Raw genomic sequence first — 24474 nt, forward strand, 5'->3', positions numbered from 1 at the left:
TCTTGTTGCTTTCGATACCCATTGTTCTCTCGACGACCGAGCAAAGGTCGAGGAAATGTCAGCTGGACTGCTTGAAACGGTGAACGCAGCAGGGTCGCGTTCCTCTGTACAGCGGACGAACGACGAATGATTCAACAGTATGCTGGCTGGTATGCTGGCTGTCTTCGGTGCTTGATGACTGGCGGGGGATGAGTTTAATCGTTTGCACGTTGGACATCTCGTAGCGTACTTGTTTTATTGGTTACTTGTACTGGATCGCCGGGGAGGGTGTGGATTATGACTTTTCGACCGGATATGCGGTTTTCATGGCTCGTGGTTGATGAGGTTATACGGTCAGGAGGAACGTATTGCGGTGGACTGTTCAGGGTTTCGGAGGCTATTGTCGATCTCTTGGCTTGGGGCTTGACCGTTGTTCCAACTTCGTCTTTCTCTTCCATATTCTTTTTGCGTTTGAAAGATGACAGGCATGGACCTACTATGAGTAATTGGCCAGTGGGGAAGGAAACGGTTTTTTGGTCTTCCGAAGCATTACTCAATTTTGTATCTTGAATGGGATGAGGAACGGAACGAAGCGGAAGCGTCAAATCATTACATATTGAGAGCGCATGGCATATCTACCCATATACAAAGTTGCTTCTCCCCCTTTGCGCACCATGTGTTGGGAAACAAAGCATGAAAGAGTATTAGCTTATTTACCGGTTCTTCTTCCCTGAAGGGTCCTTTGCTGCTGCTCCCCCCTGCTGCTCCGACTGGTCCTCGGCCATGGCGGCGAATATGTAACCAATGAGAACTACGTTCGCCATGATAGCCGCGAGAGCACCGGCGTAAGTTGAGTTGCCTGGAATCAAGTCAGTCTTTCAGATACATTTTGCCCAATGGGATGAGGGCCGGGTTTGGGCAGGAGATCTGGGCGGATAAGTGTTGACGAGAGCCAACTTTAGATAACATACCACTGAACAGAGTGTCTACTGTGACGTAGTATGACCCGATGGGAATCACGATCATGCCTAAGGTGAAGGCGAGGAGTTTCATGATGACAGACCTGCAGCGGAGGGGTTAGATGGCGAATGAGAGTTGGGATGGAGACCCAAACCGTGGGGGATCTCTCACGTAGGGACAGCGGGCGCAATGTTGGACTTCTCATTTGCTGCCGGACTCGAGCCGATAGAGTCATCTTTCTCGAGGATGGTCTTCTCCTGGGAGATGATCCTGCGGGTGGCCATGATGAGATGGGTATCTGAAGTTGAAGGCGAGGTGAGTGTGGAAGAGAAGGTTTCAAAACTGATGTGCGAGAGTGGGCAAGTGCGACAACGAGATCCTGTTTCGATCAAGCGGGACAACAACGAATCGTTCTCGGCGGAAGATTGGCAGTGCGCAGGGTTGCTGATGCACAGACCGAGGCGCTGACGGAGTATACGGATTGCAAGGTTTGTATTGCATACTTCGGTACTAGTGATCCAACATCGCGTTAGTTGGCTGAAGAGGGCACGTGTCGACGCGACTAAACTACCTCAGCTTGAGTCGCGTCGCCCCGCAAAAAACTTGCCCATCAACGCGCTGTGGGGCGCTGATCAGGTCGGTCTGGCGTCGTGATGCCGAATCGGGTTCAATTCTTGATCCTTTCAAACCCCACGCCGTTCCTCCTAGCCTCAAGCACTTCGCCTTGGGACGGAAGAAGGAAGACGAGGATTCATGAGATCCTCTTAATTGCCCTAGATTTGCATTGCACTGGTTTTCTTCTAGTTTTGTCTTCTTTTATCCGGGGCCCTATTCAGCACCTCCGTGTGTTTAGTACTTTTTTGGTTGACCGCCAAAGTTTCCTTTGGGCGAAGTTGCCCACCCGTTGCTAAGTGCAACAGATGCCTTTTCTCTGACTCCTTGGGCTGGGGAGTTTCTTTGTCCATTTTCTGTATTGCTCGGCGTTTCGGAGACCGTCCGTCTTTCACAATGGAGTTTTCCTCTTCGCCGCCCGCAAATCGTCGGCTCCTCAGCCTCGAGGACGACGACGACGACGACGACGACGACGAGCTGAGCGTGGTGACACAATCCCCTTACTTTACACAACCAACCCAAGTCGTTGAGCGACCGAATCCACAATTACCGCCAGTCGCGACTTCCTCTCCCAAGTCGATCGTCGAGGTGCCTGCCTCGTCCCCGTTCCGGCCACAGGCTCTTCAACAACGACGCGGCCCCCTCGCGAATCTCATGGCACCTGCTGGTACGACGTTCAGGCCTCCTGGCCGGAAGCCTCTGCCGATAACAAAATCTGCGCCAAAGCGGGAGTTTATCATGATCTCGGATGACGAGCTGGATGCCCCAATCTACGCCGGAGGTGATTCCTCGGATGATGACGAACCCTCGAGAGGAGACATCCGCCCATCCTCGTTTCAGCCTAGGGGGCCGAAGATTTCACAAGTTGCGCCCGAAGGCCAAGCAGTCGCGAAGAAGACGGTGGGTTACAGCTGTAAACCCTTGGGTGCGCTGGACAGCGAAGGCTAACGAGATACAGGCTGACAAATCTGCTTCTACCAGCTCCGTAACGAGCCCAGAGAAATCCTATGTCTTACAAAAAGATTGGGTATCGCTTTCACCATCTTCTTCATCGCAGGAAAGCTTCGAGTCCTTGCGGAGGGTTTCCCCTCCGAAGCCAACACGGCGACGACTTGTACAAGGCCGACGCCCGCGCCCAGCGAGCCCCTCGAGTCCCGTACTCAGCCTCAGCCAACAGACACCGCAACGAGCGCAATTAATTGATCTGGTTAGCGACGATGATGCGGGAGACGACTACAAAGTGTCCAAGGCGTCTTCGCAGCGCGGTTCTTCGCCGGTGGGAGGTGAAGAAGAGGATCCTTTTGACAAACGGGTCTTGAACTACCTGAACACTTGCGACGTCATGCAGCTTGTCGCCATTGCGAATGTCAAAGAGGATAGTGCGAAGCTGATGGTCTCTCGTCAACCGTTTAGCGACCTTGAGGAAGCCCGGAGGGTGACAATACCCCAGAAAAAGCGTGGCAAGAAAGCTGCCAAGGTTTCAATCGGAGATGAGATTGTTTCGGCAGTCAGGTCCTACGCTCGTGCGCTGGATGACATTGACCACATCATTGCGGTTTGCGAATCCCAAGCGGACTCGCTCAAGGCGACAACCTCGAGGTGGAATATCGATCTGACAGGTCACCTCCGTAGCGACTCAAAGCCCGACGACGGGAAGCCAATGACTCCAGTCAGCGTTGAGGACTCGGCGAAGCTGGTAGAGGTGCCGCTGCGTCAACCAAAGCTCATGGAGGGCTGCACGATGAAGCCATTCCAGATCTACGGCCTCAACTGGCTACACCTGCTTTATCAGAACCGGTATGGCGGTATTCTAGCTGACGACATGGGTCTCGGCAAGACCTGCCAGGTCATCTCGTTGATCTGTTCCATTGTTGAAGACTATGAGCGCAACGGCCGAAGCATGGATACCCGCCCGTGGCCGAACCTCATCATCGTTCCCCCCTCTACGCTGGCAAACTGGGCTGCAGAGTTTGAAAAGTTTGCTCCAAGGCTCAATGTCACGCTCTATCAGGGCAGCCAGTCTGCCCGAGACGAAATTGCCTTTGACATCGGGGAAGATCCGTCTAGCCATCATGTGGTCCTGACTTCATACTCGCAACTCTCAAGGAACGATGATATCTCCAACCTTCGTCGCCTCCGGCCAACCGTGGCCGTGTTTGACGAAGGTCACAAGATGAAGAATCCCAAGACGAAGGTGTATAAGGATCTGCTGCGCGTAACGGCGACTTGGCGTTTGGTGCTGTCCGGCACACCGGTTCAGAACAACCTCATGGAGATGGTCGCTCTCTTGCAGTTCGTCGAGCCGAAGCTGTTCCAAGACCACTTTGAGAATCTGGAAGCGCTGTTCAACCAGAAATTGTCATTGACAGCAGTTTCCAAGGGAGCCCTCTTGCACAGCGAGCGGGTTGCGCGTGCCCGGACGATCCTCGAACCGTTCATCCTTCAGCGGAGGAAAGAGCAGGTGCTGCAAGACTTACCGCCCAAGACGTCCAGGGTTGTCACCTGTAAGATGGATCCTGTTCAGGAAGCCATATATCGAGACTACGAGAGACGGTTTAGGAAATCCGACTCTTCGGATTCCGATCCTCGAGTCAAAGAAGGCCGGGACAACGACACGAACAATGTCTGGATCCAGCTGCGAAAATCAGCCATCCACCCACAGCTGTTCCGGCGGTTCTTCAAGGACCGCGACGTCGAGAAGATGGCCGAAATCCTGATGAAGAAGGTGCCGCAGTCAGAGTTGAAACAGCCGAGGCTCGACCACCTGACAAACGAGCTCAAAGCTCTGTCCGACTTTGAGTTGCACCTCTGGTGCAGGGACTACGAGTGCATCAGGCGCTACGATCTCCCGGATAATTCGTGGACGGATTGCGCCAAAGTCAAAGCGCTCCTCGAGCTGGTCCGGGAATACCAGGCAAACGGGGATCGCGCCCTCGTTTTCACGAGGTTTGCCAAGGTGATCGAGATCCTAGGCGAGTGTTTGGCGTCGGAAGGCATCGAATACCTGTCTCTCCAGGGCAATACCGATGTCAGCGCGCGGCAGCAGCTGATCGACGAATTCAACGCCGACGAGTCCATTCCCGTGTTTCTCCTGACGACAGGCTCCGGCGGTACTGGCATCAACCTTACGGCTGCCAACAAGGTCATCATCTTTGACCAGTCTGACAACCCGCAGGACGATATTCAGGCCGAGAACCGTGCGCATAGACTTGGGCAGACGCGGCCGGTGGAGATCATCAGGCTGATCAGCGAGGGGACGGTGGAGGAGCTCGTGTACAAGGCGTGCGAGAAGAAGCTCGAACTCGCCAACAAGGTCACGGGCTGGAGCTCGGTTGAGATGACGTCGGGAGAGATGGAGTCTGCAGTCAAGAGCGAGCTACTGCGGCAGGGTGTGTCGACCCCCCCGAGCGGGAATTGAGTTGTTGTCAGTCCCCCGGGAACGTGTCTTCTCCGCCCGACGCCAATCTATCCGTCTACTCTCACCTTTCCTCGGGATGGGCGTTCTCTGCTTCGGGTACAACCCTGCGGCTGACAGGTTCTTAATGACCAACCCCGACCTCTTTCCCCAGGTCCTGGATTTTCCCCGTTGCCAATGCTCACACGGTTCCCACCTGTTCAGCATTTACAAAGAGCGTGGTTCTCTTACGACTTTGTGGTTCTGTATGATCAAATATTGACACATGCTCATGCATCGCTGGCTCTTCATTGGAGCTTGCCGAGGATTAGTCGGCCACGGTTCTTCTACGGCAGCAGCGAGGAGGAGGAGCGTAATGAGACGCATAATTTAGAGGCGCCGATACATAGAGTTAGAGGATAAAGAAATCGAAATCTGTAATTGGCGGGTCTACACATGCAGATGAAGTACTATGTAGACGACGTGACAATGCATGCCGGGGGGCCCCATGTAGCATCTTGCTTGGATCGAGCGGCCTAGAACAGGTCGACGATGCTCCATGGGCGTTTGCACTCTACTTTGATGGGCCGTCATCCTCGAGATACCTAGGAAACTCGTGATGGGAGTAGTAATCTTGTGGTCGTGCGCACTGCCCACCTGGGTGTCGAGTTGTACATTTTCTACAAGTAGTGTACGGCGTACCTCGGTCGGTACTGTGTATGAACAGAGAGTAATCCGTACTGCGTGATTAACGTCCGCCAACTGCCGAGGGGCCCACTGCGGGGACTAACGTAGCCACTGCAGGGGCCCATGACGAGCACCGTGCTGTGGATTATCACATGCTTGCAACATCAACCGGGAAGGGGCTCACGGCACCGCAGCCCCGGGAAATGAAAGCCCACCGACCTTAAGTCCAAACCTCCAAATGTTGGCAACATCCCGTGCGCTCGAGAGCTTGTGGATTATCAAATTCATACGACAGCCGGAAGGCGGCATACGGGCTTTTTATTTTCTTTTTCTTTCTATGCGCTCTGGACCCGGATTCGGTCTCATCATTTCTTGATTCAGCACGCACCTCCCATCGGTGGCTGGTTTTCTATGCAGTTCTAGTAACCCGTAATTAGGTCAGCCTCCTGGAATTTTACTTCTGGAGCCTTTTCTTTCCTTTTTCTTTTCTTTGTTTGGTTTCTTGTCTCTCGGCGGTTGCCGCACATGCGATTCTCGATTCCACACATCCCCCCGGATCATTGGGTTTAGGGTGCCCTGTCGGTTGTCATCCTGTCCGACATGGCGTTTCTCATAGCTCTCTGGCACACGCTCTGGGACGTCGTGTGGTTCTGGCAGGCGGTATGTCCTCTTTTGTTCTCTTGCCCCGGGTCGGCGCCGATGAAATAACATGTCAGCAGAGGACCGTCTCGTACTTGTTCGAGCGCTCCAAACTACAAGAGTACGCCCATGACCTCCGCACCGCGTCGACCTACGAACAATGGGCCGAGGCGGCACAGAACCTCGATCTCGGCCTCGGTCTTGACCTGTGGCGCCACGACCCGACGAGCAAGGACTACGACTTCCGGCTGATCAACGAACGGCTGCGGCTTATCGCCAACGCCCGCAAGGCCGGAGACGTCTACGAGCTCATCAACACGCTGCGCACGGGACTCGTCCGCAACCTGGGCAACATCACCAGCCCCAAGCTTTTCAATTGCGCCTTTGCCGGCACCAAGCACCTCATCGAGGAATATGTCCAGCAGTTTGTCGAGGCGATCCAGGAGATCGTCATGCTGCCGCCGCCGCCACAGGACGAGAGGCAGCCGACAGTGGAATGGTTTGCCCCGGAGTGGGAAGACGGCGAGCTGGGCGGGAGCGGTAGCAGCGGCGCCGGTAGCGGATTCGAGGGTGGAGGTGACGAGAAGAGCGCCATCAGCGCTGCCGCCGCCGCGCGTCTCAGCAAGGGCGGCATGGCCAAGGCGACACTCCCGACGCAGCACTTGCTCGACTTTGTCCACGACACCAGACAGGGTTTCGGGCGGACTGCACTCGTGCTGCAGGGAGGTGCCATATTCGGCCTCTGCCATCTCGGCGTTGTCAAGGCCCTGTACTTGCGGGGCTTGCTGCCGCGCATCATCATCGGTACGGCGACTGGAGCCATGATGGCCGCCTTGGTCGGGGTCCATCCCGAGGAGGAACTCCCCCGGATACTGACGGGCGACGGCATTGATCTTTCGGCGTTTGCGGCCAACGGTAGGGACCCGGAGGGCCACAACAAGCGGGTCATGCAGTCCCTGTGGACGAAGTGGGCTACTCTTATCAGGAGGGTGCGCCGCTTCCAGAGGGAGGGCTACTTCCTGGATGTCAAGGTCCTCGAGGAGTGTGTCCGGGCGAATGTGGGCGACCTTACCTTCGAAGAGGCCTACAATCGCAGTAAGCGGGTCCTCAACATCACCGTCGTCACGGCCGGGCAGGAGGGCATTCCGACCCTCCTCAATTACATCACCGCCCCCAATGTGGTAAGTTACTATCTTTCCTCCTCTCCCTGTCCCCCCGGCGACACCTCGACGTTGCTGACGGTTTCCCGTTTCCAGCTGGTCTGGACGGCCGCCGTGGCTTCCAACGCCTCCTCGACCACCTTCTATGGCCACCGCCAGACGAAGATCCTCTGCAAGGACGCCCACGGTAACATCACCCCTTGGGCGCCCGCCGACACGGTCGATTTTCGCCACTGGACATTCGCGTCGTACACTGACCGCAACGCGCCCCTCCAGCGCGTCGCCGGCCTATTTAACGTCAACCACTACATTGTCAGCCAGGCGCGTCCCTACCTGATTCCCTTCCTCCAGTCGGACATGCACGGGCCGTCGACGTCGCAGCAGTACGGCAGCATAGGGTGGGACCCGCGGCAGCACGGGCCGTCGACGTCGCAGCAGTACGGCAGCATAGGGTGGGACCCGCGGCAGCACGGAAGCATGTTCGCGGCGGCGCGGACCTTCATCACGCGCATCATCGGCCTGGAGACGCGCCATCGTCTGCGGCAGCTCGACCGTCTCCACCTCCTGCCGCCGTCGATCCGCCGATTCCTCGTCGACGAGCACCTGCCCGGGCCCAGCGTCACGCTGGTGCCGCATGTCGGCCTGACCGACTTTGTGCGGCTGCTGGAGACGCCCACGAAGGAGACGCTCGAGTACTGGATCCTGCGTGGCGAGCGCAGCGTGTGGCCGGCCGTGGCCGCGTTATGGGTGCGGTGTGCCGTCGAAATGGAGCTGGACCGTGCGTACCAGGAGGTCAGTAGGTACAAGGCGGGCGATTTGAGAAGGAAGGCAAGCGAGATTGAGCAGCTAGGGAGGGAGGCAATGGGGGCGAACGGGGAGCGGTTGGCCGTTGCTGCAGGTGAGAACATGGGGGTCGGAGGAGGGCAGCAGCTGGTCATGACGGTGCAACGGCCGAGGGCGTGGAGCATAAGCGCGAGGTGCCCGCCGAGCGCGAAGACGGTGCTTTGATCCTCCTCCTCCTCCTCCTCCTCCTCCTCCTCCTCCTCCTCCTCCTCCTGTTGGGTCTCTCTGACATGCCTCGCTTGTCCTTGAGCAGGCAAGGCTTAGCTAGTGATGGGCAGGAAACAATAAAAGGGTGGGACCGTGGATGCGAGACGGTATTAGAATGGAAGCATGATACTACACTATTGGGCGGGCTTATTGCAAGAACGACTCGGGCAAAAGAAGAAAAACAGGCTCAGGAGTTGGAGCTCGAGGGTTGGGCATACGGCTTTGGTATCCGGATGGTTGCGCTGCTACAGACTCCTGGGTGGGTGGCTTGGTTTGTCCCGCAAGTTACGGGGTATCATGTACTGTACATACAGATCTGAATTCCTTCTGTAATTGTGGTCGCCTTCAGTCTCGCGTCATGGAATCGGCGGGGCAACAGACAACCTTTTAGGCTGGCTAAGATGATTGCGTAGTCTAGACATCTGTGTACGGGACTCGCGTAGCGTAACTTGGTACCTATCTACCTTACCTAGAAAGGATAGTACACTCCGTATTATGTGTAAGTGTTGTACCACAGTATGTATGTGGCTTTACCCCGGTTTGCCCCTGCAAGTGGCGTCAGGGCCAGGCGACCTCGTCCACAGCTATTCTGTCTTACCTCGTTCCATGCATGCAAGGAAGATGTGTCTCTGTGTGACACACACACATGAAGCTTGGGTGCGTTCGTTAAGTGTACGTCACGTACACTAGCGTACGGGTTGCTTACAACCGCATGCTTCATGTACATACATAGTAGTGTAGTGCAGTGTTAGTGTAGTATTGTATAGGAAGATCTTCCCGTGTTTCACCCCTCAGGGATCGACGGCACCCTGGTTAGACTCCTCCACTAGAGGAAAGTTCTCGACGCCGTCTCCGCAATCGTGAACTGTATGTAGTGTATGTATCCGTACATGCACATGCTGTTCATGACATGGAAGGGATTGGATGACGGTGTGGTGGACGTTTGGGATGGTGATGACGATGATGAGAACAGTCCACTAAATTCATTAGTGTAATCCGTATAGTTAATAGATGGGCGCGCCCAGTCTCGATTCCGTGCACTGCAGCGTGTCAAAGCGGCGGTGTGCCAGGGGTTCGGCCTCTCCGTCAGGAAACTCCCGTGTAGCACGTCGAGTCCGGGGCCGGCCAAGTCATTTGTTGCGTTGTGGGGTGCTGCAGTTGTTCGCCATACCAGGATGCATTTTTCCTCCTAGTAGCGGAGTGTAGGCCGCCGCATCTCGTCTCAAAGACGAGTGCCACAAACGGTTCGCGCACCAATTAACTAGTCCGTACTAACTGCGGAGTCAGGATTGGTTTGAGAATGAAATGCAACTAACTGCCTGGTTGCGGTGCAGGTGGCGAAATATTGAAATGAGGTGAAGTGAAGCGGCATGTTGCTCTAGAGAACGACCCTGGGTGCTGCACCCTGCATTACTGTGACCGGTCCTGCAATTGCGCCGAAGACGGGCAGCCAGTTGTGGGTTGTGGTTGCTTTCTAGTTCCTCGTGACCTGCGTGCCTTACTAGTAAGCTACAATGGACGCGTATACTGCGTAGTGTAGGAGGGTAGTTAAACTCCGTACTAGCAGTGCACGGGAAATGGAGTGATCTGTAAATACATACACTAGTGCGTGGGTGCTGTACGTAGTGTGAGAGCAGCACCCTTGTTGGCGATCAATGAGATCGGCAATGCCTTGCTCGGTCCGTGGGTTCGTGGAGCATCGAACTTTCTCAGAAGCTCCCCACTCCCCGTCTGAGCGTCGTCGGAGGCTGGCTTGTCGGTTCGAGCTGAGGATCGGCAATCCCGCCCTTGATCTGAACCATGCATGCGGAGTACGGAGCGCCCCATACATTAGTGTACGGATTACTGTAATCCGTGTATACAACCTAATCGATGTAATCCGTACACCTCCTCCAGGATAAATAATCCTAGTGCGATACATGCCCCACAACTAACGCAAATCAGAAAAGTGGCCAAGAAGTCTAGATACAACCAACCCAATACAAATTTCTATAATATAAAAGTATTAATACCTAGTCTTGCCCCCCTGGTTTTCAATTACCTTTGCAAGCCGTCGGGGCATTGAGTGTGCTAGGCACTGAAGACACTTAGGGGGTACTGCCTCCCACGCCTCCAGAACAGCCAGTCAAAGCCCTGTAAGACTTAGCGATTGAACATCGTAGCGATGTTCAAGCTAATCCTTCATCCAGTGCTATACATTCTCAATAGGGCTCAAATCTAGGCTTCGAGCCAGCCACTGTAGGACCTGGATTCCTATACTCGAATACTGGCTAAACTCGGCTCCTAACCTAGGGATTTTATCTATAAGTACCTTCGTATAGAAAATTATTAGGAGAGTGACATGGTGTGATGATTGTGTAAGTGGCTTGCAAAAAAGTGAAGAAAAGTGGGGCATGTATCGCACTAGGATTATTTATCCTGGAGGAGGTGTATGTACTGTACCTTGCCTACCTGGTATGTACTGTACAGTACATACATTGGAATGTACCTCCATACTGCACATACAACGATACAAGAACACGACCGACACGGCTCGCTCAACTATCACCTTCACTATATTTGGGACTACCTGCCCTCTGCCCAGCCAGGACCTCGGTGTTCTCTATAGATGCTCTCTATGTTCATATGTAGGTCGTTCGCAGTGGCTTTTGCATCGGTTGAGATGAATAACTCTGATTTCATGTTTTGTTTTGTTTTTTCACTTTTCACTTGTGTAGATAGGTAGATACCTACCAAGCGGTGCCAAGGATCTCGTCCCATGCACGCATGCATGCATGGATGTCATCCCCTCTCTGCCCCTGCTGGGCTGGCTTGCAGGGGGCAGCATTTGTGTGGAGCTGTCAATTTGGTTTATACTCACAGACTGTTCCTTACTTCGTATGTAGGAACCGCTGTACATACATGCATACATGGCTCAATTCATCTCGGTCCATCGTTGGCAACCCTAGTGTAGGAGGAAAAGCCAATCTCGTTCGTAAAATCGTTAGACTCGGCACCTGCTGGTATAACCCCAGGAGCCCAAGATTTTGAGGCGACTAAGACCGAATGCAAGGAGTTCGCTTAGAGCTGCGAGGCACCGTATGTCCCTTCTGGCATAGTCGCTAGTGCAATCTGTATGTATGTACATACATACAGTACCATCCCGTCAAAGTCTCCCCCCACGCGCGGCCAGCGCCGGCATTAGATATATGGATTGTAGTATCCGTACATTGCAGACATGATTACGTACTGGCACTAGCCAGCCGGACAGTTTTGCGGAAAGAAATGCCTGAAATCAACGATACCAACGATAAGCTTGACGGCAGCCCAGGTCCAACGTCAGTTTGGGGAAGCCGCATTTGTACCGTGCCCGGGTGAATCGGGCGCGAGGAAGGCGTCCCCCCACGAGCTCACATGGAGTAAGCGCAGGCCGTGTGTGAAAGAGCCCGGAAAAGTGAGGCGCGCATCTTGGCTTGCGAGCCTAAACTCGGCAAGAAGCCAACCAGTCACAGGTTAACGCTCGCGGCGGATGAGCCCCAGGAGTACGGAGTACCTGACAGCTTTCAACCAGCCGACAATCGGAGGCCTCGGTCAACGCCGGCCAGCCAAGCAGCAGGTGATGGACATTTCCGGTTTGAAATTCACCGTCATTTCCAATCGGGTTCCCTACCTTGGTCTCTGCCCTCACAAGCCACCCTAGACCGTTATGTGAGCACTCCGAAAGCGGTCTAAACAGAAGCAGATCATCTGTGTGTGGAAGTTTTCGTACCAGGTTGGGTTTGTCATGGCATATATCAACACTGCCATCGGCCCTCGCTGTTCGAGAGCCGCCATGCAAAGCAGTCCCACGTCTCCGGCGGGTATTTAGGCAGGTCACTCCTCCCCGATTCACGCCCCAAATCCCCGCCATTCGGGAAACCCACCCCAGTCGGCCTTTGGAGCTCAAGGCCTTGAGCACCCACTCACCTCTTCCTCGTTCTGCCCGCTCCTTGGGTTGGGGTGAAGCAATCCGCTCCGCAAGGTTTGCTAAGCCGTAACACATTAGAGGTCAAACGTCCCGAAACACACACGCACGCGCACCCGCACGCGCACCCGCACGCGCACCCATCCTCCCGCTCCCGCCATCTTCAGCAAAATGCGTACTCCCTCCCGTCGGTCAACCGCGAGCAGCCTCTGGGAAATGATTCCCTCCTTTGAAACCGGATCCTTCACCAAGGGGAGGTCGCCTCAGTTCAACCCCAACAACATGTCCTCCGGTCAAGTTGCCAACGCCTCCGCTGACGGCGCACTGGCCCAGCTCGAAGCAGACCTCAACGGCGCCAATCGCACCGACACCATCGCCGGCTACTGCCCCGATCACAAAGCCCCTTCCAACTCTTCCACCGAGACCCCCGGCACCGACGACACCGCCACCATCACCGGCCTCCCCGCTCCCTTCGCGCCTGCCGTCGCCCCGCTCCCTTCCGAGCCCATTCGTACGCACACGCCGCTGACCAGCTCCAACATGGACCTGCACCAACGCGAGCTAGGGTATCTCTACACGGGCAATATAAAACAATGGACCATCAGCGCCGGCATCGGCTCCCGCTTCCAAACAGGGGGCAACGATGACAATAACAACAACAACAACGATACGCTGTCGTCGAGCCTGGAGCACAGCCTGCTGACCGCCCCGACTGCCGGCGGCGGACCCGGCGGTGAGCGCTCCGTCTCGGGAAGCAACATCAGTCAGGGGGGTGACTGGGTAATGGTGATGCCGCCCTCCAAGACCGACGAGGACGTGGCCGGGGCGGGGATGTGGTCGACCGACATGCCGATGCCGCCGGTGATGGCGGCCGGCGTGGGGCAGTGTCGTCGTCTTGAAGGTTGCTCGAACGGTTTGGGTCCTTGGCCAGGAGAGCTGGATCGGGGACGTCCATGAGCGACAGTGGCCAGCAGGTCGGACGAGATGCGGTTGTCAGTTCTCTCCGGTGGAGAGGTCCGGTCCGGTCCTAATGTCTTATGAAGGTACACGAGTCGGTCAGAGTTTTGCTCTTTCGTGGGTTGGTCTCACCTTGGATGCTTTTCTTTTACCCCTTCAGTCACCTCATAGCCACTTTGCCCCTTCCCAACGCCCCCCAACCACATCACACCGGTTTCTTTTCGTGTTCTTTGCATGTTATGTTTCGGCTTGCGTACCCGGTATAGTCGCTTTCTCTTTCGTTGAATGGTTCTTGCTATGCTTTGATAGTAAATTCTTATCAATTTTTTTTTTGTTGGTTTCGTCTACGTCTCCGATTCGGGTAGCAAGCGATTGGTGGAATATCTCGGGACGTGCGGAGTAAAGGCCGCAAGCTTGGATCTTGTCTTTTTCGCTTCACGTCCCTGCATCACCAAGAATGCCACCCTGATCTTACCACCCGCTTTCGTCCTCTGGAAAGCTTCCGTGGGACCTGCATGACCATGGATCATTGATTGACTCTTTCTCCAAATCTCCACCCTCCGCATTCCCGGACGTCGGGTGCGGGGGAATGGGGAAAAGAGGATGAGGTTGCATTGGAAATGGGGAGAACTCCAGGTTTCCCCATCAGCTAAGACTGATTGGAGATACCAGTCCCGTGTTTCCGAGTCCACCATGCCCCAAATCGTCCTGGTAAAAGACGAAGCGATGGAACCGCCCGACGGGACCCTATTTAGCCTGATTAACACCACGAGCTTCTTCGTCCCGGGTTTCCAGCCTCCGGTCGACAACACCAGCGCCATGGGCTGCAACGGTTGCAGCGGGTTCCTACTTGGCACATGCTAATGTGCTTCTTCAAGGGCCGGGTATAAATACGCCTTGGCCCGTTGCTCGCGGCAGGGCCGAACTGAGGGAGGAACTTCCGACCGACAGCAACGTTCGCGATCTTGATCTGTCTGTCGTCAGCATGCCCAACACCTTCGGCCTCCGCCGGCTTCTCAGTCTCGCGCTGGGCGCAAGCTGCATCGCGGTCGGGTCATGTCGAAACCACTGGGTCGACATCTGGGCTTCAATGCCCCAGGAAGTAGAACCGTACAACCTGCCCAATCCCCCTTATGTCAGTATCACCCGCTTGCTACCTCCGCCTGCCATTCTCACCTTGTTTGTTCACCCAGGGCGGCCAGACGGGATCCCCTTATGCTGACCCTGCCTAGAACGGCACCGATGGCGTGTTCCAGAACACGACGATCCGCACGACCGTCTACGTGACCCAAGACGCGTCGACGATTCGGCTCCAGTTCAGCAACGCCTTTGGCGGCTCCGACCTGCCCATCACGGCGGCCACCATCGCGCTGCCTGCCAACGGCACCGCCGGGTCCCCGGCGATCCGCCCGGGCACCCTCCAGTACCTCACCTTCTCGGGCTCGCGCTCCTTCGCCGTCCCCAACGGCGCCCTGGTCGTCTCGGACCCGATCCACTTCCCCGTCAAGGCGCAGACCAGCGTCACCGTGTCCGTCTACCTGGCCTCGGGCCAGGCCGGCTTCGCCATCACCGGCCACCCGGGCAGCCGCACTACCAGCTGGCTGACCCAGGGCGACCTCGTCTCGGCGGCGGACGTGACCACGCCGACGACGCAGCGCATCGACAAGTGGTTCCTGGTCTCGGCCCTGCAGGCCTGGCTGCCGGCCACGCACGGCTCGCTCGCCATCGTGGGCGACTCCATCACCGACGGGCGGGGCTCCACGACCAACGGCAACGACCGCTGGCCGGACCAGCTGGTGCGCCGGCTGCGGGCGGCGGGCGGGAAGAAGCCGCTCCTGCGCCCGCTGTCGGTCGCCAACATGGCGGCGGGAGGCAACCGCGTCCTGGCCGACTCGCTCGGCCCCAACGCCTTCGGCCGCATCGAGCGCGACGTGCTGGCCCGCTCGGGCGTGCGCTACGCCCTCGTCTACGAGGGCGTCAACGACCTCGGCACCGCAGCCCCGGACCCGGCCAGCCAGGCCGCCGTCGGCGACCGCCTCATCGCCGCCTACGACCAGATGATCACGCGCCTGCACGGCGCCGGCATCCCCGTCTTCGGCGCCACCATCACCCCCATGTGCGGGCCCGGCCAGCCCTACAGCGACCCCGTGCGCGAGGCCCAGCGCCAGCGCGTCAACCGCTGGATCCGCACCAGCGGCCGCTTCGACGCCGTCGTCGACTTTGACCAGGCCGTGCGCGACCCCAAGAACGCCACCATGCTGCGCACCGAGTACGACAGCGGCGACTACCTGCACCTGAACCCTGCCGGATACAAGGCCATGGCCGACGCCGTCGACCTCGGCCTGTTTGTCCGCTTCGCCGGCGGCGTGGACTCCATGGTTTAAGAAAAAAATAAAATAAAGAAAAAGGCTGCTTAGCTTGGTTTGTTTCGTTTGTGGGATGGGGAAGGCAAGAGAGAGAGGGCAGGGTTGAGTTTGAGGAAGGGAGCGCGGAAAGGGAAGGGAGCGCGGGAGAAAGAAAGAATCAAAGGAGAAAAAAAAAAAAACGAAATGAATACTGGAACGTGGAGATGGCTTATTATAGATGATGATAAGCTCTCGGTTCCATTCCCCCCGCCCCCCCCCCCCCCCCGGGCGGAGAGTTTTCTTTTTTCTTAAACAAGAATACCGATCCTACCTTCGATAATATATAACATAATCGGACTGATTACACGTCATCAAACCAACCCTTGCGGAAAAAAATATGTCTCGGCATGTAAGCGGCGAGGCGCGGAAATGATCCGAACGCCGAATGAGGCACGATGATGGTTTCGATATGCACATCAAGCGGGCCTGTCATGTTTTGAAGCCCTCCTTCCGGAAAGAGCCGGAACAACCACATTGGCTTAGGGACGGGAGAGGCATAGATACACACAACAAGCGACAGATTTGGCGCCAAATCTACAAAAGGCCCTTGCAGCTCTCCCAACGACCAGAGCGAACAACTGCTGCATATTTTGGTATCCACCGCTCTGATGCCCACGGTATTTCCAACACACCCTCTTGAAGATAAAAAAGGGGCTTGGGGGGCGGGAGGAAACCTAAGATACAAAAGATGCTTCTCCTGATCCTGTCCAAACACCAATCCGAGGCCTTCCCTATTCCCCCTCTCACATCCACAGCCGAGCTGTCCCGTCAGCACCGGCGCTGACGCACCACGGCTCGCGCGGGTGCCAATCAATATCCAGCACACCGAGCTTGTTGACAACCTTGTGCCCTTTGAGCATCTTGACCGGAACAATGGTCGGGTTCTCTAACTGGTCGTTCGGAACCTTGCCGTGGAAGATCTGCAGCGAGCCGTCGTCACTGGCATCGGCGAAGAGCGGAAGTCCGCCCTTGTGGTACCGGACCTGCCGGATGGCCTCGCTGTGGAACCTCATCGTCTTGTACGGCCTGTTGGACAGGTCCAGATCGTGCCAGAGGAGACGCTTGTCGTAACTGCCCACGATCAAATTATCGCCGCCAGAATGGATGTCGAATGACGAGATCCTGGGCGGAGTCAGCAAACAAACTCTGCGGCTCGGAAGGGAAGGAAAAAGGTAAAAATAAATAAAAATAAAATAAAAACTTACCACTTGGCTCCGGGCTGGACGACCTTGACCAACTCGAGCTTCTGGAGGTCGTAGCATCGAATTGTCCTCTGTGTGGCCACGAAGAACAGCGGCCTGAGAGGGTGGAAAGCGGCCGTCTGCGCGAGGCCCGAGAGCTTCCGGAAGGGTATTTGCGTGAGGTGTTTTGAGAGCGTGTGGATGGCCACTGAGCTCCGCTGTCCGGCAGGCGAGACGGTAGCGAAATGGTCGCCTCTCCTGTGCCAGCTGATGACCTTGACTGTTGACCTCACGGTGATTCTGATCAGGACGCCCTCATCCTCCAGCTTGGTGCCGGGTCGGGCCCATTTCGCCGGCGGCTCCTTGCCAACCGGGAGAGCCTGCTGCTGTCCGTTTGTGGCATAGCCAAAGCCGGCCGCCAGTATGTCCCTGCTGGCTTGGTCGAGAGCAGGAGTGACGCTGGCGTGCGTGGGGACCATCAGGAAGATGTCCTCCCCCGCGGCCGCGGCCAAGATGAAGGCGTCTTTGGTCGGCCTCCATCGGACCGTGTTGACCGGTTCGTCGCTACTGAGCTTGACAGACCATACTTGCCGCCCTGTGAGCAATTCCCAGACCCGGACCGTCCCGTCATCACCTCCGGTTGCCAGCGCAACGCCACTCTGCTTGCTGTTAGCATCGCCAATTTGAATTATCTCCAGACCAGAAGGAGAACTTACCGGGTCAATCGAAACGCTTCGTACCCTACCCTCGTGACCGCGGAAGATGGTTTGGACGACGGTGGGGAACGGCTTCAGCTCGGAGGGAGAGGGCAGCTTAGGAAGAAGCGAGTTGGGGTCGATGTTGAGCCTGTTTTTGCGAACACGGGGCGCCAGATATAGATCCTACATCCGACGTCAGCTCTGTTAAAGCTCGGCACTTGACGGACCGACGTACCATGCACCGCTCGAACCGTTCCTTAACGAAGTTGTCCCATGCAGGCACTTTGCGTAAGGCAGTGTACTTTTGCGGGAGGTAGTCCTTTTCTCGATCTTCTGGGTCTGCCTTTTCCCACTCCTCACGCTCCTCCTTGGACCTGGAATACGCGTCAGTGGCTCGGCTGTGCAGGACATGGATGAGAGTACACATACGGCAGGTATTCTTCTGGTGGATTGTAGCTCAAGTCGTAACCGGGGGGCGGTAGTTTAGGGGCGGGAATGTGCATCGGATTAGGTGGCCGGGGTTCCTCGTTTTGCCAGAGATCGAAGTGCACCTCCTCCTGCTCCTCCTCTTCCCGCTCGCGCTCCTCGGGCGGTTTATATGGAAGGATTCTGCCTTCGCGAATCGCGCGGACCAACTTCATGATCTGCTTGGCTTCGTTCTTAGACGGGATGAAACGCCGCTTGGGCTCGGGAGCAGCGCTAAGAGCTATTCACAGTCAATTAAGGATGTCACCGGAAGGGATCATGTTGATGTACTGACGCATCTTCTCCTCGATGGACGTGAAATACTCCACAGTATCGGGGTATGGGTCCTCAAGATCCTCCGGGAGGAGACCCATCTGGACCCGGCGAACAAGCTCCAGCTCTTCATCACTGTCGTGCTCGTCAGAACGGCTCCGGCAAGCATTGTGGATCTCGGGATAACGTACGTGAGGTTGAGCGGATTGCCAGTATCCACGTCCGTCAAACCTGTCCACCCCTTCGGTACTTCGATACTGTCGAGAAGACTCTGTAGCGCATCGCCAGTCGCTGGTCGCATGATCTTCTTGCCGTTAATGTCGTAGCCAATGTGGGGGTAGCTACATGATAACGGGTTAGTTCTCGTGGCTCCTTGGTTGCCCGTGTGCTGTCGGGTATTCTCACCTATCGTAGAAACTTAGGGGAATGTTTCCTATCGTGTTGACCGGTTCCTTTGCATCCGTGTCGTCCGAATCGTACACGGGGTCGATTTCGCTGTCGATGATTGAGTCAGCATCGAGCTGGGAAGACAGACACGACGCAAGTGAGCAACGTACTCGTAGACATATCGCACCCCTCCATTGGCATCCTTTTCAATCCTGTAGTTCCTTTCCTCCCCTTCCTCCTCCTCCTGTTTTGGTTTCGGGTCAACGCCAGGTTCCGTAATCTCGAGCTCGCCCTGCTGCTTGGCCAGCTTGTCCATCTCCCTGTCGCCGTCGACATCGGAAGGAATGTCATCGCTCAGTAAGTCGTCTTCCTCGCCGTCCTCGCTAGCATCAGAGTCCTCGCTCCCGCTTTCGTCATCCTCGTCCTCATCGCCGTCGTCATCGGATGGGATGTAATCTTCTTCATCCTCGCTTTGCGACAAGACACCGTCGAAGAGGCCATTTCCGAGCCCATCATCGGACTCGGAGTCCGACTCCCTCGACTTGCGCTTCTTATCTGCAGCTTTTGACCCCATTGTATAGCCTGCGTATTATATCATGTGTCTGCAAGTGATCCGGAAAGTAGGCCCAATCATGGGACACTTTTTTTTTCTGCCGCTTCTAATCACTTTTTGGCGGGAAGCTTGTGTCACCGCCCGCATACTCGTAGATAATGTTCGATAAAACAAACAGTGGCACTAAACTGCTTTCGGTAATCGTGCTAAATCGCGAGAGATACCCCACCTTGCATGGTTTGGATGCTCTCGTAGTAGTGTATACGACTGCCTAGCGTAAAAAAAACTACCTGACTTTTGCAGCCTGACAAAAACGTCTCACGACTTGGAGGTGTAATGAACACCTCTCAGTTGAATATTCACCAGGCCCCTTAGCAGAGAACTTTTAACGCGGTTACGTCTTTGGCCGTGAGAGGTGGGATAAGGATGAGCATGTACCTTGATGGACACGCTAGTAATTTTTCGTAACTTTCATCTGCAATTCGATCTTATGTACGGATTATACTGATACATACGAAAACAATATGCTCTGCGAAACCTGCCATAGATGAATCGAAACTCAGCAACAATAAACAAGTTGTATAACTTACAACAGTGCAATGTTTCAATTCACCAAGTGTGTTATATTGTCCTCCTGTTTCTTGGCATCTTAGGCGAGAAGTGCTGACGCTTTCCCACTCGTGCAGGGATTTTACCGCCAATGCTTCTGTATCCAAATACTTGGTACGTATTATTCCATAACCATCTTTGACACACGTAATCCCCACTTGACCCCGAACGGCCCATCCTCCGCCCCTCCCACTTGACTAATCCATTGTCCCAACTAATTGGACCATCCCATCGACATCGTTCTCCAAGCATCAGCATGCTTCTCAAGGACTGGCATAATCCACATCTTGATACCATATCTTCTTCGTCTAAATAATACAGGAAAACGTAAACGAAAGGAGCGAATACCGACATCCTCTTCTCTCATTGTGGACGAGCCCCTCCGGCCGCAAACAAGATGGACGCGGCTGATAGGCAAACGTCGGAGCAGCCCAAACGCCGGGCATGCGATGAATGTCGTAAGCATCGCAATAGCCCCCTGTTTAGTGACATGCGAAAACACCTAACGTCCGCGTTCCTAGGAGGTAGGAAGCTCGCGTGTTCCAAAGAGATCGATGGATGTGCTCGGTGCAAACGCGAGGGCATCAAGTGTGTATACTCGCCCCAGAAGCGCATGGGCCGGCCAAGGAAACATCGTCCAGTTGAGGTGGCCGCGCCGCCGACCACAGCTGCGAAGACGACCGAAGCACCACCAGAGAGTGTACAACCCTTCGTCGTTCCAGACTTTCAGTTCGATGGAGCCATCGGCATGGACTTGGACCTCTCCTTCCTCGACATGAGCAACAAGGATATGAACTTTCTCGAGATAGTCGATCCCAACACCCAGTTCCCGCCCCCACCAGCACAAAATAGCTTGGATTCAGGGACAGATTCCTTTGTGAAACAAGCTGAGACTGCCCGCCCCCCCGGTGTCTTCTGGCCCATGAGCGGCAACCTAGGCGATATCAATTTTGACGAGCCACCTCCCGGACCAACCCCCCAACCAGCGCCGGAAATCACGGCCGAGGAAGTCGCGCAGATGCTCTCGGGAGATCTCGAGAGACTTCCCAGTCTGTCCCCACCGTCCGCCACCTCACCGAGCACCCACGCCTCACCTTCTGAGCCGGATCGCGACATATCGTGTAGCTGTCTCTCGTCGCTCTACCTTGCCCTTGACTCCCTCCGGACCCTCCCCAAGGACGTGCCCGCAGCCATGCGAGTCGCCCGCACCGCAGCAAAAGCAGCTCACGATACCGTCCTCTGCCCCGTATGCGGCGATCCGCCCATTGACCCGCACGCTAAATCTTCGATACAAGCTTTCCAGAGTATCATGATGCTTGGCGCGCTGCTGCCCTCCCTTTCCAACGCGTACATGCGCATTCTGACCATGGTCGACGCCGAGGCGGCGGCGGCGGACCGTGAAGGGCGCCAGATCCCCTTCATGCTGAGCAGTTACGGAGGGTTGTGGGGATGGATGGCCAAGATGGACTCATCCAAGTGCAACGCACGGGAGCGTCTCGAAGGTGCCATGCTAGATCCGCTTCTCTGGCGCCTAACAGTGCGCTCCCTGCTCAAGTTAGACGTATACGGCATCAACGAGTGTACGCCGGGGGCCGAGGGGGAAGGCGCCCAACAGCCGGGGTTAAAGGATATCATCGCCATGCTAGAGGAGCGGTCCCGCCGGCGGCATGAGCAGCTCGACGCACTGATAGAGGCAGGCGTCGTGAAGAAAGACCAATGCGGCGTTGGCTACGTTTCGCTCTCGTCAGAGACCGAGAAGCCGACCTGCCTGCGAATCATCGATATCGCCAAACGGTCGATGGATGAACTGGTTATTCCTTGAGCAAGATTGTCTGCAATGTTGGAATGGATCAAGACAACCCGGGGGGGGGGGGGGACCTCGCGCCCTTTTATCGCCCTCCGGGCTGCTCCTGAGCGGGTGTCGGTGTCGGACACAGCCAGGGAGAAGCAGCATCTTCCGGACCGCTAGATACGGCTGCCCGCAACAGCCTGGACCGGAAAACTAAACAATGGGAGCGCACATCAGAGGGAGGTAGAGGCGAAATGTACGATTATGTGGATCGTCCAAGACCTGCAGCCCGCCACGCCGCGCTGTGTCACCTCGCGGCTTTATCGGTTGTGGTAGGTCACCAGGAGAACCGTTCGCTCGGAAAGCAACAATCAATTAACGCCGGCTTGAGGACTTTTAGTATCCGGGATAACTCTCAACTATCACGGTACTCGGTCGAAATAGTGTACTATACAACATAAGGAGAGGCCATGGTACGGACGAGGGACATCTGTTGCTGTGTCTGAAGTGTTTTTCTCGGACCTGAATGGGATACATCACAAACATATGTATGCCAAACCCAAACCGAGACACCAAGAAACACCGTTCAAAACTCCATGACCCCAACTTCCCGTTACTTATTGGCGCTGTTTGCTTTCTGCATCAAAAAACATGGGTCACACCCTGAAGTGATGGGATGATAGTTCCGACCAATGAAACCCTTTTTCACAACTTCAGTCCACTCTTGCCCGGATCCCGAGTCGTCCCAAAGCGTTTGTCCGAGAACCAGTTGCATATTTCGTCTCTTGCGTTTGGCTTATGGCAATTCGGTCAATCCAGCGACCAGTTTGTCCGTGCGAGATGCTTAGTAAACCTTCTTCTTCTCGTCGATGCTGAACTGGCCAGGGCCGCTGTTGACGAGGAGGAGGAGACCGCCGACGATGGAGAGGATCTGGAAGAAGTCGTACTTGGCAAAGTCCTTGTGCGGGTGATGCTCATGAAGCTATGGGAGAAATAAAAGTCAATCAGCGCACCCTATGACGGTAATTGGGTTCCTCTCTCCGGGGAAGCACACGCACCGTCCAGAAGTTGTTGACCAGCACGTTGAAGACGCTCAGAATGACGACCAACAGGGTGGCGCTGAACTTGGCCTTGAACCCGACGACCACCATGACGCAGGCCACCAGACCGACAAGCGAGACCAGGACGCGCCAGATGGACCACTGGCCGCTGAAGACAAAGCCGATGAACAGAAAGATGAGCAGGACGCGGCCGGCGAGCTGGAAGTACATCTTGCGGTCCTTCTCCTCGAGCTGGGGCAGGCCGGCGAAGGCCTTGGTCTTGCGCACCCACGAGTCGGAGAGCACCATCAGGAGGCCGCCCATGACGGAGAGGTTGCGCAGGAAGAAGTTGAGATCGAAGATGAGGCCGTAGCCGAGCGCCTGCGTGATGACGACGGCGATCAGCCCGCCCACGGCGTACTCGGAGTGCTTGCGAATGATGACCAGGGTCGAGCACGTCACCATGGCGATCACGTTGAGGATGAGGAACAGGTGCGTCAGGCCGGAGGGGACTGGACAGCGAGGGCGGAACATGTTAGGACAGCTGGCTCGTGTTGAGAGGGGGCAGTCTGCGGGTCAGGGGCATACTGTGGCGGTAGTCGTGCAGATAGAGCAGCTGGTCATTCCATTGTGTTATTATTCTGATGGCGTCTTCGATGAAGGTCACAACGATCAGGAAGCGGCCGATGGCGGGCAAGTAGCTGGAAGCGCGCCCAATGTTAGCGTTCGGCCGGCAGAACCGGGAGACGGTTGTAAGGGGGGGGGGAAGGGGAGCAAAGCTCCCGGGATGATACGCACGGCTTGATCGGCTCGCTCACGGTGTCCATCAGGTCCTCGATCTTGCTCGTCTGCTCGCGGATCGCCTCGAGCGGGCTCTGCGCTGACTTGTCGTCGGTCGGCCCGCCGAATGGACTCGGCGCGGCGATGCCGTAGCTACCCGGTCCTCGCATCTGCGCCATTGCTGCTGCTGTCGGCGATTGTGGGAATCGGATGGACGAATTGACGGGGAGGGTAATGAAAAGATGGCAGTCCGGCTGGCGCAATTGACCCAAAAAATGGCAGGAGGCAGGGAAAAGAGGAAGCGGAAGGCCAGAGGAGAAGAACACTGGAACGCCGAGGGGTTTGGCCGGGTCCAGGGATTTCAAAACCGCGGCCGCGACGAGCTGGCTCAAACAAGGAGAGGAAGAGAAGAGTGGGAGCAACGGGCCCCAGACAAGCTCGGCAAGCTGGACGAAGAAGTTGAGGATTTCCCCCGCAAGTTCGGTTCGCAAGCGGCGGGGAAGAGAAAGAGAGATGGCGGGTCGGATTGTTCAGAAATTTGAGGATTGGTGAAGCTCAGACCGACGGTGGTATCTACAACTGTGTCCTTAACCAACGGCAAACCCACATGTGTTGCCTCATCAGGGCGATTGCCGTGGGTGGGTGGGGCAGTAGCTTCGCTAGCCGGTACTATATCGAGCAGTGCTTTGTTGCGCAAGGAGTGACGTAGCGGCTAGCAGAAATACTTGGCAACTCAGCTGTGGATCCTCCAATGCAAACCTCCGAAGCTCATCCTTAGTGTACATTGCAGTGAGGAAGGGCCGTGTGTATCAGCTGGACTCCATCCCAACTCTAGAATGGCGTGCGGACGGAGCATCCGAGCCCCCTTCCACCACGCAGGGACCTTTTTTCCTCAACATTAACCGAGCATGAC

The 24474-nt window shown here is 56.0% G+C and overlaps 8 protein-coding genes across 8 annotated transcripts; 5 read left to right on the forward strand and 3 right to left on the reverse strand.

Annotated features, from left to right (window-relative positions):
* Window positions 1-692: 692 nt before the first annotated feature.
* Window positions 693-1223, reverse strand: P884DRAFT_297001 (uncharacterized protein; the record flags this gene model as incomplete). Its single annotated transcript, XM_069444465.1, has 3 exons — window positions 693-838; window positions 951-1042; window positions 1111-1223. The coding sequence occupies 3 exons, from the start codon at window positions 1221-1223 to the stop codon at window positions 693-695; spliced, it is 351 nt and encodes a 116-aa protein (XP_069300496.1).
* Window positions 1224-1947: 724 nt separating this feature from the next.
* P884DRAFT_192852 (SNF2 family N-terminal domain-containing protein) lies at window positions 1948-4969 on the forward strand (the record flags this gene model as incomplete). Its single annotated transcript, XM_069437709.1, has 2 exons — window positions 1948-2451; window positions 2504-4969. The coding sequence occupies 2 exons, from the start codon at window positions 1948-1950 to the stop codon at window positions 4967-4969; spliced, it is 2970 nt and encodes a 989-aa protein (XP_069300497.1).
* A 1263-nt stretch (window positions 4970-6232) lies between these two features.
* On the forward strand, window positions 6233-8439 carry P884DRAFT_192627 (acyl transferase/acyl hydrolase/lysophospholipase; the record flags this gene model as incomplete). Its single annotated transcript, XM_069437692.1, has 4 exons — window positions 6233-6292; window positions 6352-7452; window positions 7528-7853; window positions 7908-8439. The coding sequence occupies 4 exons, from the start codon at window positions 6233-6235 to the stop codon at window positions 8437-8439; spliced, it is 2019 nt and encodes a 672-aa protein (XP_069300498.1).
* A 4156-nt stretch (window positions 8440-12595) lies between these two features.
* P884DRAFT_267099 (uncharacterized protein) lies at window positions 12596-13381 on the forward strand (the record flags this gene model as incomplete). The annotated part of the gene is made up of 1 exon (XM_069442078.1): window positions 12596-13381. One exon carries the CDS (start codon window positions 12596-12598, stop codon window positions 13379-13381), a length of 786 nt encoding a protein of 261 aa, XP_069300499.1.
* A 985-nt stretch (window positions 13382-14366) lies between these two features.
* On the forward strand, window positions 14367-15765 carry P884DRAFT_192716 (SGNH hydrolase-type esterase domain-containing protein; the record flags this gene model as incomplete). Its single annotated transcript, XM_069437695.1, has 2 exons — window positions 14367-14516; window positions 14614-15765. The coding sequence occupies 2 exons, from the start codon at window positions 14367-14369 to the stop codon at window positions 15763-15765; spliced, it is 1302 nt and encodes a 433-aa protein (XP_069300500.1).
* A 462-nt stretch (window positions 15766-16227) lies between these two features.
* P884DRAFT_255395 (NUC169 domain-containing protein) lies at window positions 16228-19432 on the reverse strand. Its single transcript, XM_069440982.1, has 9 exons — window positions 18961-19432; window positions 18809-18898; window positions 18595-18744; window positions 18426-18538; window positions 18095-18371; window positions 17901-18039; window positions 17684-17848; window positions 16992-17626; window positions 16228-16908 (listed from the first exon to the last, which is right to left on the reverse strand). Exons 1-9 carry the CDS (start codon window positions 19362-19364, stop codon window positions 16530-16532), a joined length of 2352 nt encoding a protein of 783 aa, XP_069300501.1. The 5' UTR covers window positions 19365-19432; the 3' UTR covers window positions 16228-16529.
* A 758-nt stretch (window positions 19433-20190) lies between these two features.
* On the forward strand, window positions 20191-21817 carry P884DRAFT_237025 (uncharacterized protein). The gene is made up of 2 exons (XM_069440017.1): window positions 20191-20410; window positions 20474-21817. The coding sequence occupies exons 1-2, from the start codon at window positions 20350-20352 to the stop codon at window positions 21772-21774; spliced, it is 1362 nt and encodes a 453-aa protein (XP_069300502.1). The 5' UTR covers window positions 20191-20349; the 3' UTR covers window positions 21775-21817.
* Window positions 21818-22224: 407 nt separating this feature from the next.
* On the reverse strand, window positions 22225-24003 carry P884DRAFT_255398 (SURF4 family-domain-containing protein). Its single transcript, XM_069440983.1, has 4 exons — window positions 23580-24003; window positions 23370-23482; window positions 22800-23293; window positions 22225-22723 (listed from the first exon to the last, which is right to left on the reverse strand). Exons 1-4 carry the CDS (start codon window positions 23738-23740, stop codon window positions 22586-22588), a joined length of 906 nt encoding a protein of 301 aa, XP_069300503.1. The 5' UTR covers window positions 23741-24003; the 3' UTR covers window positions 22225-22585.
* Between the last annotated feature and the right edge of the window lie 471 nt (window positions 24004-24474).

The sequence above is a fragment of the Thermothelomyces heterothallicus genome (genome assembly GCF_042370625.1).
Source record: "Thermothelomyces heterothallicus CBS 202.75 unplaced genomic scaffold P884_scaffold_3, whole genome shotgun sequence".
In the NCBI taxonomy this organism is placed as follows: Eukaryota; Fungi; Ascomycota; class Sordariomycetes; order Sordariales; family Chaetomiaceae; genus Thermothelomyces; species Thermothelomyces heterothallicus.